This window comes from Sarcophilus harrisii, chromosome 3 (genome assembly GCF_902635505.1).
Source record: "Sarcophilus harrisii chromosome 3, mSarHar1.11, whole genome shotgun sequence".
In the NCBI taxonomy this organism is placed as follows: Eukaryota; Metazoa; Chordata; class Mammalia; order Dasyuromorphia; family Dasyuridae; genus Sarcophilus; species Sarcophilus harrisii.
The window spans coordinates 431636711-431652180 of NC_045428.1; the positions used below are offsets into that span (position 1 = coordinate 431636711).

Genomic DNA, 15470 nt, shown 5'->3' on the forward strand with positions numbered 1-15470 from the left:
GCTAGATACTGAGATATAAAGAAAACCAAAAATAATCTCTGACCTCAAGGAGATGATATTCAAAGGTGGCAGAATGGGAGAAGTCCACAGCAGGCAGGATCCTCAGTAGGCATCTTGGGCACTCTCACTTTTCCAGGTCCTGTCAGAAACCCCAGTCATTTCCCTATAAATCTACTTTTTGGATAGGATTAGTTTGAACAAAAGGGGAAAGAGTAGGGAGAGAAAAATAATACATAAACTCATGATAAAAACTTAAGAGGCATATGACCAATTTAGGAGCAGTTGGGGAAAAGTAAATAAGAAAGAGGAAAGAGAAGAAGTCTCACAGAAAATAAATTAGGGACAGAAGTGCATTCTCTGCCTAGATTTTTAATCAGTGCTTAAATGACAGGTGGTTAATTTGTGCTTAGGATTTCAATAGAAAGCCAGGTAGAAAGCCCCTAATATGTGGGATGGATCCCCTGCAGTAAGCTTATGAGAGGACAAGGGTTGATGAAGAATAATGAATGGGTTTTGATTGCTAATGATGTGATGTAGACACCAGGTGATGGTAGGCACTAAAAATTAGGGTTCAGTCATGTGAGGAATTCACAATGGCCATTCTCTTTGGTAAAAGGTAGATTTAGGGGAATAGAATGCAGGCAAAATGAAGGGATACAATAGACACCACAAATGGTAAATATGAAATAGAATGAGAGAGCATAAAAAACAAGTTCCTCAGTGGAACTCACAATTACCTAGTGAAAGGGAGCCCTTAGCTGGTAGGCTAAATCCGGGAAGGGACTTAGTGCCCTTAAAAGGGTTAGGAGGAGAAATGGAGTCAGGAGAGATACCACAAGACATGTTAGGATTCAGGAAGGTACCATGTAGCACGGGGACATGGGTAAGGAGAAAGACAACACAGGGCAGAGTGCTGTGGCAGACTGACACAAAGGAAGGCAACAGCCATGGGATGGCCCATAAATATATTTTATTGGGAAATGACTAAGATTTCTGCCAGGACTTGGCAGGTGGGAGTACCCAAAAGTCCCAGAGAGGGTGAGTCTCAGGGATTTGGTCATCTTCCCCAGAGAGTGGGATCACAGGGGTAAACCGCTCTTTCAGTGCCTTCTCCCTGCCTGCCTCGGGGATTAATTTTTATCAATTCCTTTGCCAATCACACTCAACAGTGAAGATCTTGTCAGTAAGGCTGGAGGGAATATCCATAGATTAGACCACAGATTCATGTGCAAATTTAAAAAATTGGTGAAAACTCCTATTAAGGCAGAAACTTACTTGATGATCACTGACTGTAAGAACCAGGAAATAGAGACATGACATTCAATTCAACAAGCATTCACTCAATGCCTATATATAGAACATTAATTATACTAGCTGCTAGGGATAAAATGAAGACAAAACAGCCTCTGCGCTCAAGGACCTTACATCCCATTGGGGCTAAGAGAGATGTAAGATGTATGATTTCTTTCTAAAGAGAAATGTGAGTTAATTATAGATAAGTAGATGTATAGATAATAGGATAGATAGAAACTTGATAGATAATGACAGATGATAGATACATGACAGATAATGATAGATGAAGATATATAATTCTCTATATATGTATATTTGTGTACATGTTTCAGAACTTTGACTCTTTTGCAATGTATCAACTTGTTCTCCATTTTTATTTCTCAATGTCTAAATGCACACATGAGATATATTACCAGAGAAAGATTTCCTGAATTCCCCCTGTATAAACAAAACTATTCTGTATTTTATAGTTTTTCTTTCTTGCAATTGAATTCTGTGATCTGGAAGGAGTTGAGTATATGGCACCCATAACATCTTCAATTATTAAACCTAGCCTATCAGTGATATTAGTAAATTAGTCACTCCATCTTTGAATAGATGCTAATACTTTCACATCAGACATGATCAGTGGTGACTATCAATTTTCCTTTCAAGTTAGTCACTGTTGGGGCAGCTAGCCGATGCAGTGGATAAAGTACTGACCTGAGTCAGGAGGACCTGAATTCAAATCTGGCTTCAGACATTTAATACTTATTAGCTGTGTGACCCTGGGCAAGTCACAATCCCAAATACCTCAAAAGATGAAACAAGTTTAGACACAGTTTCAAACTTTATTTACTTTTAAAAGTTTAAAACATTTTATTTTTAAAGAAAAATAATTTAATTACTCTTGAATACAAATAGCTGTTATTAGCCAGCAGAAACCCCCATAACATTTGATTTAATGAATAGATATGATAAGTTGGGTTTGTATAATACCACTTGCCAAAGTAATTCCAATAATCACCAGGCAAAAGTAGAAAATTAATTTGGTTCCTGTTGAAAACTACTATGAACTTATACTCTCCTCCCACCCTGAGTTGCCTTCATAAGAATAGTGGCCCTCCTAGCATTGTAGGCAATAAATGATCTCAGAATTTTTTTCTACTGCACAACCACAAAATTCACATGATATTTTGGTTATGATTGAAATTTCAATAATTTAATAAATCTCTTATTTCATCAATAGTGGTATATCCTAAAGCAATGAAGTCAGGTCAGCCAATATGTTTGAATTGTTTGCTTTTATTCATCACTTTGACCTTTCTCTTTGACTTTAGAAACTAATGCCTTTCTTTCCCTGAAGTTATGACCTCCCAACCACAGTTCAACACTCTTAGATTTCGTGTTTTTCCCCTCCTCTGCTGAACAATGCTCTTCTTATTCCACAAAGCTAAATTTATTGGTGAGAAATTTAGTTACTAAACAGAATTTTTCAAGCATTAGTAGTCATAAAGTAAGAACAAAGAGGTAGCAGTAACTTGGTAGCTTATTACAATACTTTTGTCAAGGCTCAATTTTACTTCCCTGAATATCCAAGGTGAATCTTAGTTAATGGATTCAACTAGAACATATAGTACCAGAGAAGAAAGGGACAATAAATTAACACAATAACTTTTACAACAAAATAGAGTCAATACTAATCTGTTTTAAACATAACTAGATTTTTCATTATCAAGGTATACTGTATTTCATTTGCACAAAAGAAAGCTAATATAATTCTAAATCTAATAGACTAACAGATTAGTCAGATTGATAAGACTTTTGGTTTTTTCCTCTTAAATAAAGAAAATTAGTTACATTTCCATATTTATCTGAATATTTGTTTCCCATAAACAAATACCACATCTAATCTCATTTTGATAAATACATTTTCTATGTTCAGAGAACTGTGTTGTTACCAAGGAGATACAAAGTTTCCATAAGAAAATCCCTGCTCATGGAATTTTCAATCTAGTAGGAGAATATGACATAGCCACACACAGAAACAAATTATAACATAAAAAAAGTGTATACAAGTGACTCAAAGTTCTATGGTAGGAAAAACATTACTGACAGAGGGAGGTTTGGAAAGAAGGGCTTCATAGAGGAGGTAGACTTTGAGGTTTGCTTTAAAAGAAGAGTGATGCTTTAATAAGTTAAGAGAAGAAAGCATTCTTGGCATAGGGAATGTGTGAAGAAAGAAAGAAAGAAAAGAAAGAAAGAAAGAAAGAAAGAAAGAAAGAAAGAAAGAAAGAAAGAAAGAAAGAAAGAAAGAAAGAAAGAAAGAAAGAAAGAAAGAAAGAAAGAAAGGGAGGGAGGGAGGGAGGGAGGGAGGGAGGAAGGAAGGAAGGAAGGAAGGAAGGAAGGAAGGAAGGAAGGAAGGAAGGAAGGAAGGAAGGAGGGAGGGAGGGAGGAAGGAAGGAAGGAAGGAAGGAAGGAAGGAAGGAAGGAGGGAGGGAGAGATGAAGGAAGGAAGGAAGGAAGGAAGGAAGGAAGGAAGGAAGGAAAGAAAGAACGAAGGAAGGAAAGAAAGAATGAAGGAAGAAGAGGGGAAAAAGCAAGGAAAGAAGGAACAAAGGGAGAAAAGGTTAAATAGCAAATATTCTAGTTTACCTGGAGCACAAAGATATGGGCATGACAGAGGGGAAGAGACAAAGCTGTTTGATTTCATTATTTTGGATACTAAATTAGTGTCTTATTAAGGATGATATAGTGTCTAGAAATAGTACTAAGTGACAATGTCAAAATCTGCAGAAAGATCAAAGAGTAAATGACCTGAGAAAACACTATTGGATTGATGAAAAGTAGTCAGTGGTGACCTTCGAGATAATAGTTTCACCAACATAAGCAAACAGATAGTAAGGATTAGTCAAGATTGAAACTAGGAGGCTGACATTGGTGGAAGGTCGAGGGGAAATAGCTAGTACATCAAATAAGTGACAGATTATAAGGTTATGGCAATGGAGATAAAGGAAACCTTCATGAGGGAGATACACGGGGAGAATAAGGAGGAAATAGGAGGCCAGCTTTCATGATGAGATGTTGTAGTAATCATATTTATGACTGTCACTGTAGAATCGGCCTGTTAAAATTCCATGCCTTTCTCAATCAGTATAATCTTTTTTATTAAGTGGAAGTGAAAGGACAAAAATTGGAGGAGGGTGAGGGGGACCTGTGATCTTATCTACTTATGCATATCCTTAATAACAATGTAATTCAAGTAAAATATATCTTTGGTCCTTTTATGTGTAATTTATGAAGAAATGAGTGAAAGAATAATTTTACTTTTTAGGGGAGTAGAAGGAAAAATGATAATGAATTGAAAGTTTAATACTTTCTTTGATTCTGCCTAATCCTTTTAAGAACTAAGACATAAATTTTTATCCTTGTGTTTGCCAGTCTACCCAGAATAGATTTCAAAGACCTTTAAGAGGCCTTTTAAGGATCCTTAAATTTCTAGGTCCTCCTAAAGCCTAAAGAAAACATTTTAAAATAATCACTATATGCTTTTCAGTATTAAAAGCCAGCTCTTTTTTTTTTTTCTTGATGTGAATGAGTGACTTTAGGCTCTCTCTGAAAATAAAATCCAAATCTATATATCCCAAGGGGCCGTATAATCTAATGGGCAGATCAGTCCTGGAATCAGGAAGAAACTAGGTTCAGTTCTGTTTTTGACACACACAAACTCTTTTTACATGACCTGAGCACTCCTCAGTGCTCTAGGAAACAATCTGATACTCTCAGTTTCCAGAATACAGCAATTTGCTGGATAATTTGCATTATTAAGGAGTTCCTTATACCAACAAGTTCCATTCCCTATCTATATCTCTATTAAGAAAAGAGTTTCCATGTAATAGTACATGATACAAAATTTATAAAACAAGAGAATTCTGTTGTAACATGGCTAATTATTACTTTGATTTTGTTATACTTTAAGTCAAATAATGTTCCTTAAAACTTTGCTTAATAGAATAAAAACATGACATAACTCAGGTAACCTACAAGACCAGAAATTGTCCAACATAATTTAAATAAAATATTCTATTGTATTCCTGTGAAATAGTAACAAAATTAAAATGTCCTATTTAAGAAATATTAGAAGATGGAGAAAAGTTCAAATTCATCTCTAGGATTTGTTAAAAGTTTCCATTGTTAAGAACCAACAAATAATTAAAGATTAGCTCCATATGATTTGTAGCAAAAACATAATATTTACTATATATAACATTATATATTTTATATACATATATAGATATCTATAGATATTTATATCTGTCTATTTATCTATCTATATCTCCCAACATCTTTGTGTTCAATTTTCCAGTGTCTTAAGATCAGGTTTATTTAGTTATATGCTGTTCAAATATTTACAGTAGAAATCCAAATTATGGTGCCTGCATAAAACTCATTCTGAGTTGCTCTTTGAAATTTGGAAGAATATTCACATTTTTTCCTCCTTGCAAGTTAGGCAAGCCTATATTTCAAGGCCTGAATATATGATGGAAAAAATAAGAAATTTATAATGAATCACATGCTGTGAACATCAGACTTAAAGGTAATGATTGATAAACTTTTTCTCCCCATTCTCTTTTCCTAAGCCACACCACATTTTACACTTCATACACTATAATTAATGTTCCTTTCCTATTAAAAGCAGGACAAGACTTTATTCTTAAAAACAAATATCAACTTTATAACTATCAGTAGTGCTTCAGAATATACTTCAGCTTTTCATATTTTTGTTACTCTTATTTTCCCCATTATTCTATATTTTCTCATTAACTTTTTCATGGAAAACTTTCAAATCAGCCAAGCGGTCTATGCCATGATGCATTGTGGCATCGAACTGGAGCCAACTGATTTGGTTCCAATCTTCTAATCCAAATGCTTCTAATTTTTCTTCTACTGGGAGTAGTCCCATTCAGAATAGGGATAATGGATTCAATATTACCAATGAAAAGCTACCATTCTTTTGGTGAGAACATATAGTATTTAAAATATTTTTAAAATATTATGCTGATTTTAGTAGATTCAATTGTTTCTGCTTTTTAAAATTTACATTTCAGATTTTATCCAAAGGGAAAAAAATGTCCAATTACTAAATTTCAATAGGGATATTCAAATTCAAAATTTTGAAAACAATCATTTGTTATAAAATTTTGTTATACTGCATAAAAAAAGTTTTGCTGTAAAAGCCATGTGTGAAATCTATAGTTTCATAATATTTGACCATGCAAATGCCTCCAAACATTACATCAAATATTGTGCAAATCTTCAGGACTACCAAAAGGATGATTGAAAGAAGAAAAGTCCAGAACACTTTCTAATTCCTTTAACTTCTCCTAGAATAGTAAAAAATTAGGGAAATAGTGGCAATAAATGCAAAAAATAGAAAAGCTATAAAGGCTAATAAAGACTTTCGAGTCTGAAAAAAATTACATTCAGTGCACAGGATGAATTCTTCTGGACAAAATCTCCTCAGAGTTTTCGGTCCGGGAAAACCATTGTTGTCAATAATTTGCCTGTAATGATTCATTGAAGGTTTTGGCTCAAACTGATTTGCAGCATAACGGTAGAGGCCAAACTTTGGAGCAGTTCGGTCATTAAATGAATAAACAAAGTATCCACAAAGTCTGACATCATCCAATACATGGGCTGGAAAATAAAAGAGAAGAGATAAAAGGAAAAAGAGAATGATTATTAAAGTTATGTGATGCAATAGTTATTTGAAGGAAATACATTCAACTTAGCTTCGGAAGCTGAGAAATATCCAAATTTTTTACCTAAACCTAAACCTAAAATGAAATTTAAAAAAATTTTAAATATGAAAAAGACCAAGAATGAACAAAAACTAAGAATTCGCTAAATCTCTTGGTCAACTCTATATCAAAAAGTGCTATCAAATGCTAATGTCAAATAATATAGTAATGGACTTAGTGAGGACTCATTTTCCATTAATCTAATTAGTTCTATATATTGTAAATGTTGAGCTTTCTGAGGTCAGAGACCAGAACAATAGGCATTGGAGTCAGAAGACTTAAAATCAAAAAGCAGAAACTGAGACCTTCAGAGGTTAAATGATTTATGATTTGCCCAATGTCACAAAAGCTGTACATGTCTAATGCAGGAATGATCTCTAAAATTCCTTTCCAACACACAAATTCTTTCCTTTCTCTTAAAACTAAGGATATTATGTCAAGGGAACTAATGAAAAAAAAAAAAAAAAAAAAAAAAAAAAAAAAAAACAACTGAAGGTGGCCTAGCTGTACCTGATCTAAAACTATATTATAAAGCAGCAGTCACCAAAACCATTTGGTATTGGCTAAGAAACAGACTAGTTGATCAGTGAAATAGGCTAGGTTCACAGGATAAAATAGTCAATAACTATAGCAATCTAATTTCTGACAAACCCAAAGACCCCAACTTATCCCAACTTTTGGGATAAGAATTCACTATTTGGCAAAAAAAACACTGGGAAAATTGGAAATTAATATGGCAGAAACTAGGCATTGACCCACACTTAACACTGTACATCAAGATGAGATCAATATGGGTTCATGATTTAGGCATAAAGAATGAGATTATAACTAAATTAGAGGAACAAGGGATAGTTTACCTCTCCGACTTGTGGAGGATGAAGGAATTTGTGCCCAAAGAAGAACTAGAGATCATTATTGATCACAAAATAGAAAATTTTGATATATCAAGTTAAAAAGCTTTTGTACAAACAAAACTAATGTAGACAAGATTAGAAGGGAAGCAATAAACTGGGGAAAATTTTTACAGTTAAAGTTTCTGATAAAGGCCTTATTTCCAAAATATATAGAGAATTGACTCTAATTTATAAGAAATCAAGCCATTCTCCAATTGATAAATGGTCAAAGGAGGTAGACAATTTTCAGATGCTGAAATTGAAACTATTTCTACTCATATGAAAGAGTATTGATCAGAAAAATGCAAATTAAGACGACTCTGAGATACCACTACACCTGTCAGATTGGCTAAAATAACAGGAAAAGATAATGATGATTGTTGAAGGGGATGTGGGAAAACTGGGACACTGATGCATTGTTGGTGGAGTTGTGAACAGATCCAACCATTCTGGAGAGCAATCTGGAATTATGCTCAAAAAGTTATCAAACTGTGCACATCCTTTGACCCAGCAGTGCTACTACTGGTTTTATATCCCAAAGAGATATTAAAGAAGGGAAAGGGACCTGTATATGCAAAAATGTTTGTGGCAGCCCTTTTGGAAATTGAATGGATGCCCGTCAATTGGAGAATGGCTGAGTAAACTATGGTATATGAATGCTTTGGAATATTATTGTTCTGTAAGAAATGACCAGCAAGATGATTGCAGAGAGGCTTAGAGAGATTTACATGAATTGATCCTGAGTAAAATGAGCAAAACCAGAAAATCATTACTACATGAGGATCAATTCTGATGGAAGTGGCTATCTTTGGCAATGAGAGGATCCAATTCAGAACCAATTGATCAGTGATGAACTTCAGAACCAGCTACATCCAGCAAAAGAACATGGGGAAATGAGTGTGGACTGCTGCATGTTTGTTTTTCTTCCCAGGTTATTTTTACTTTTTTTAATCCAATTTTTCTTGTGCAACAAGAGAATTGTATAAATATGTACACATATATTATATTTTAGATATACTTTAACATGTTTAACATGTATGAGACTGCCTGCAATCTAGGGAGGGAATAGAGGTAAGGAAGGGAAAAGTTGGAGCAGAAGTAATTGCAAGGGTCAATGTTGAACAATTACCCATGCATGTGTTCTGTCAATAAAAAGCTATTAAAAAAAAAAAAAAACTAAGTATATTATAATAAATTCTCAGGTAACAACTGTATTTGAAAATTGAGAGACTTTGTTTTACTATAAAATAAAATCATTTCTTCAAGTGCAGTCTTTTTATTTTTATTTTTTTAAGTAATAACTTTCTTTTTTTATTATAGTTTTTTATTTATAAGATATATGCATGGGTAATTTTTCAGCATTGACAATTGCCAAACCTTTTGTTCCAACTTTTCCACTCCTTCCCCCCACCCCGTTCCCCAGATGGCAGGTTGACCAATACATGTTAAATATGTTAAAGTATAAGTTAAATACAATATATGTACGTCCATACAGTCCATTTGTTATTATATGTCCATACAGTTATTATGCTGTACAAAAAGAATCAGACTTTGAAACAGTGAACAATTAGCCTGTGAAGGAAATCAAAAATGCAGGTGGACAAAAATAGAGGGATTGGGAATTCTATGTAGTGGTTCTTAGTCCTCTTCCAGAGGTCTTTAATCACTGGGTGTAGCTGGTTCAATTCATTACTACTCTATTGGAACAGATTGGTTTCATCTCATTGTTGAAGAGAGCCATATCCATCAGAATTGGTCATCATATAGTATTGTTGTTGAAGTATATAATGATCTCCTGGTCCTGCTCATTTCACTCAGCATCAGTTCATGTAAGTCTACTCAGTCATTTCTGAAATCATCCTGATGGTCATTTCTTAGAGAACAATAATATTCCATAATATTCATATACAAGTGCAGTGTTTTTTAAATCAAAATATTAAACAATAAAATTAATCTGTCTGTCCAATTTAAGCATAAATAAAAATTTTAATTAGACTTTTGTTTGTGATTATACATAAAATTTGTTTAAGACCCTTCACTCTGGATGCTAACTTGAATTAAAACTAGTTAACTACAGTTAATAATGTTAATTAGGTAGTGAAAGGAGAAAATTTTCCCCTCTAAATTTCTATTTCTAAATTTCTTGAAACTGAAGAAATCTAAAATCAAAAGTTGTTTTAGTTTAAATCTATTTTTTACAAAAGAATCTAATCAAATCATTCCAAAGGACTCATGATGAAAAATATTATCCATCTTTAGAGAGAACTGCATTTTTTTCTTTTCCTTTCTTCCTTCCTTTCTCTTTTCTTTTTTTTTTTTTTAGAAATATGACATATGGAAAATGATTTTGTGTGATTTCATATGAATAATTGGTAGGATACTGATTGGTTGCCTTCTCAATGGGTGGCACAGAAGCTAGAGGGAGGAAGAAAATTTGTAACTCAATTTTAAAAAAATTAATATAAAAGAAAAAAGATAAAAATTATTCAACCTCCAAAATTCAATTGGAATTCAATCAAGGTATTTGTTTTTAATAATGGGAATAATAAACTAAGCTTCAAATTTAACTTCCAAAAGGAGAGGTTCATTAAAGAGATGATAAAAAACAAGATTTTGGAGATCTGCAATTGGTAAGATAACACATGCTACTGTGAATCCTGGATAGTTTCTTTAATACTTCCTTGGATCAAGGATTTTGTCCATAAGGGCTCTCACTTCAATGATGTGAATCAAAAATTGTCTATATCATCAGGTATGATGATTCTTTTCCATGTACTCCTATAAGTTTTCCCAATGTGCTAGGACTTTCCTGATATTGCACTGAAAAAAACAAAACATTTCAGCTGAAAATCAATTATTTCTGACTTTCTCTATGTCAGAGACTCTTCTCCTTTTCAATCTGTAGATATTTCTGATATCTTTTACACTGCTTCTCCTGACTCAATTCTTTAGTAGTAATAACAATCTTTGCCTGACTCAAGCCCGACTTATCCATGATGTATGTATAAAAGTTCTTCTTGGACTATTCCCCCTAACTGAACACTCATAGGGAGTCCCTGCAAGGAAAAATACAACTACTGTTGCTACAAGTAGTACTATTGCTGTTGCTGCTGCTGCTGCTACTACTATTAATACTACTACTATTACTCCCACCTCAGGATTCTAGTGGTAACCGTGAGGGGTTGGGTTTTTAAAAACTGTAGCTCAGAAGTATCTCATCATGTGCTTCCCACTAATCATCAATATTATCTTTGTTGTTTTAGTCATTCAGTCAGTTTTTCATGACCCCATTTGACATTTCCTTGGCAAAAATGCAGAAGTGATTTGCTATTTTCTTCTCTAGCTCATTTTACAGATGAGAAAAATGAAGCAAACAGCATTAAGTCACTTGTACAGGGTCATACAGTTACTAAGTATTTGGGGATGGATTTGAACTCAGATCTTCTTGACTTCAAATCTAGAAATCTATCTACTGCACTACCTAGCTGTCTTTTTTTTTTTCTTAAAGTGAACTCTTTCCCTATAATCTCTTTTATTTGTTATGCCTTTCATTTATCTTTCCTGCTTTTATCTATTCATTTCCTCCCTTATTTTCCTCTCAGTTAATTAACTTTTAGCAAAGGTATTTATCAAGAAGGTACTATAAATACAATAGGTAGAAAATATTCCTCCTAAACTCTGTGTGTGTGTGTGTGTGTGTGTGAAAGAGAGAGAGAGAGAGAGAGAGAGAGAGAGAGAGAGAGAGAGAGAGAGAGAGAGAGAGAGAGAGAGAGAGAGAGAGAGAGAGAGAGAAGAGAGAGAGGGTACTTTTTACTTGCAGAGGATTTTTGAAGAGTCATAAAAAAACAAAGCACAGTGATGACGAGGTAGACACATACGGAACACATATGGCAAATTAGTTAACTCTCAGCTCTTAGTTCTAGTAGTACTTTTCTCCTTTCTTAAAGTTCTCATAGAGTTTCCCTTACATTCAGCTGGATTCTGAGGCTTGAGGCCTTTGTGGAGTTCATAGAGGACACTTCTTGCCAAACTGAAGGGTCATATTCCTTCAAACTGCTTCCTCCTCCAGTGGCCCTCCTCCTGGATTTGTAGCTATATTTGTCTTTTGATATGTCTCCCTAATTGCAGGTAGATGCCTTATCTTTTGTTTAAAATGTTTCTTTCCCAAGGGATTGGCTGGAATTCATAGCTCCTTGACTTGGTGTTTTGGTTGAGTTAACCAATGGGCCAACTGCTTTTTTTATATGGATTGAGAGGTTATCTGCCTTCATATACTAGGTAAAAATCCTATACTTTCAAATTGATTAAGGGGTTTGCCTATACACGTGAAATACTATCTAAATATCTGGATGGATGAACCAGCTCTAATGACTTTCCATTCAAATGTATATTGTAATCTGGACAACAAGAATTCTTACACACTTTTTCGTGCATTTTTTTCTTGTGAAGATAATTATATCAAATTCTTTTCAATGATAATATAACTCATTTATGAGTTCGACCATATCCTGAAAATGCATGCGATAAGCATGATGTTATCCACAAAAAATAGTTTTTGTAGGACCCTCACCAATGACAAGGAATTTTTAAAAATTTAGACTTTATAATGGACATTTTGCATGACTGTAGCAAACACTTTAGACTTACTTTACTTTTTTAAAATGTATTTCACTAGACATTTTAATCAGAGGGCCACCAAACAAAATAACCTTTGTTGCTGAATATTTCAAGAAAACTTATGTGATTTTAACACTGCAAAATAGACACCTTAATGGAGATCCTTTAAGATGACATTTTTCTTTACCAATTTTTTTAAATAGTCTCCAAACAATAAATACAATGGTATCTGCAATTCTTTGTACTGCTCAGTTAACTGTGAACCACTGACATTGGCCTCCTTTTATTTCTTTCAAAAGACATCCATTTCCCCATTGTGAGTATTTTTACTGATCTTATGCTGGAATTCTCTCCTTCATATCCATCTCCCAGTCTCCCTGACTTCCTTCAAACCTCAGCTAAAATCTCATCTTCTTCAAAAAGACTTTCTTTATCTCAAAAGCTAATGACTTTCCTCTGTTGTTTATTGTCAATCTATGCTGTATATATCTTGTTTGTATACAGTTGTATACAGTTTGTATATAACATTCCAGCTTGTCTACCTTATTAGATTGTAAATTTTTTATGAACAGATAGCATTTTTTGCCTTTCTTTGTATTCCCAACACTTAGCACAATATCTAGGTACTTTAATAAACATTTATTGACTAATTTATTGGTCTACCATGAAATATCATTTATAAAAGCTTTCTGATCTTTTTCCATATATTCCTCAAGGATTATTTTTTTTAAAGATTTGTAAGTTATTCTTATAAAGATGTTGTAGAAATGGAAAAGCCACTATATGCATCAGAAGTTACTAATATTTTCAGGACTGATTTTTTTGAGGTCAGTGATCATGTCTGGTTTCCCCCCTGAAGTGTTTGATATCCTTCCCTTTCCAAATATAATGAGAATCTATCCCTCAATGCCTTCATAGTTATATCTATAATTATCTCCAGCAAAGAACTCCACTCTCTAGATTTTTAGTTCAGCTTGTGTTGTCATCTTTCTTTGACTTAGTGCAAGCACATTCATGCAAGCACATCAAAAATCTTGTTATATTAGGAATTCAAATGCGGTGCTTCCACTTTTACTGACAGAAAATTAGTTTATTGTAGCAATCTTGATAAATTTTTTTTCTGTTTTTATTTATTTATTGTCCTGGTTTCAGCCTTGGTATGATCTGGTTTGACTGAGTTTGTTGCTAGCTTTCACACGAGTAATTTTACATTCTAAGTTGGTATTGGCCTTAGACTGAAATATCTTTCTGCTTGGCAAAGAGACCAACTATTTATTGGCTGAAAATATTTTTAGGTATCTTTAGTCTCTTAAATTTACATTGGTTAATTTCCATGGGAAATATTGATAGTATTTGTCAGTGTCTGTTCTCTTATCCATTTCCCATTTTTAATAACATCAATAACTTGCTTAAATGGGTCATTTGGAGTTAGTTTAATTATATATCATGTGTTTTCTCATTTTTATTTTTTTCCTAATTCAATATTGATTTTGGTATTGACTAACAAGTCAATAGTCTGACTGTAGAGACAGAAGATTAAAAATGACTCCTACATCAGTAACTATATTTCCTATATAAGTTAAATACTCAATTTCCTTTTTAGAATGCTATTTGTTTCTTGACATGTTTAGTATCTGCCAATTATTCAACAAAGAAAAAAATCATATCTGTAAAGAAAAAAAATCATTGTTGTAAAAAAAGTTGAATTCTGAGCAAAATGAATAACTTAACAGAGGTAGATTTCGCTCTGCCCCCATATTACACACATTTACTCTAGCAAAGAGTACCAAAAAGAAATATGAGAAACAATAAGTGGCTATTTCTAGACCAAAACTATACAAAAAATCACCCAGATTTATAACTATAAATTTATAACTATAAGCAATAGTTGCCAGCAAAATCAGTGTCAGTGCAAGCAAATAAGCCAGGAGCCTTCTAGTGCAACCAAAGATTACTTAAAGTCATGTATAACCAGTAAAAATCTATATTTGGGAAAAGCAAAAGTAAAAGGTTCCCTTGAGAAACCCCCAGGATGGTCAGAAAGATCCAACACACTTCTTGGAAGAGCTGGGGAATAGAAGAAATCAATAAGTTTGTTTAGCAACACTTGAACCATATGTAAAACTCATGGGGTCCAGTGTTCCAAAATGTGCTCTTGAGATGCTATATAGAACCCTAAAGCTTCAGCACCCAGAAATTCAAAGATGTAAAGGAGATTAACTCTGGGAGGTATAGGTCATCATACTCAAAAACACAGCAGGGCCAAAGACTGGTCTAATACTGAAATCTAGTTCAAATACTAAAGTTGAAAAGATGGTTAAACTAAAAAAAGATAGCACTAAATATTTTTTTTAAAATGTAGAATTAGATATGTCTCAAATTGCGGCCTAGGAATAGGAAGTATTTTGCTAACAATTTGAAATAGACAGTCAAAAGAAAGAATGGATTGTCTACAAAGACTACATGAATATCAGAAGAAATGAAAGATTTTTTTAAAAATAAAATAACAGCTCTGAAGGAAAAGCCTGAAAAGATAATAAATTGCTTAGAAAAGAAAGTGGTAAGCCTTACCCAACTGATGGATTCAGGGAAAGCTAAAATAGACTAAATAGAAATCATTTACTTAATGAAAGCAAGAAATAATAGGAAAAAAATCAAAAGGTTGAAAAAATAAAGGGGGAAATAAAATACTTCAGTTTTTAATAACCTGAAAAACAGGCCAGGAAGATAATTCTAAAATCACTGGATATATTGACAACCATGACCATAAAAAAATTATAACATTGTACTTTTAAAAATCACAAAAAACCCCAATCCAGATTTATCTCCTAAAAAACGAAATAAAAATAGAAAGGACCCATTAATTATCATCTAAAAGCAAACTCCC

The 15470-nt window shown here is 33.4% G+C and overlaps 1 protein-coding gene across 1 annotated transcript in view; it reads right to left on the reverse strand.

Annotated features, from left to right (window-relative positions):
• Positions 1-4828: 4828 nt before the first annotated feature.
• Positions 4829-15470, reverse strand: part of KL (klotho) — a 55439-nt gene continuing 44797 nt past the window's right edge. The window contains exon 5 of the mRNA XM_003764513.4: positions 4829-6969. Coding sequence (XP_003764561.1) covers positions 6647-6969 — 323 coding nt within the window. The 3' untranslated portion in view covers positions 4829-6646. The remainder of the gene's footprint in view (positions 6970-15470) is intronic.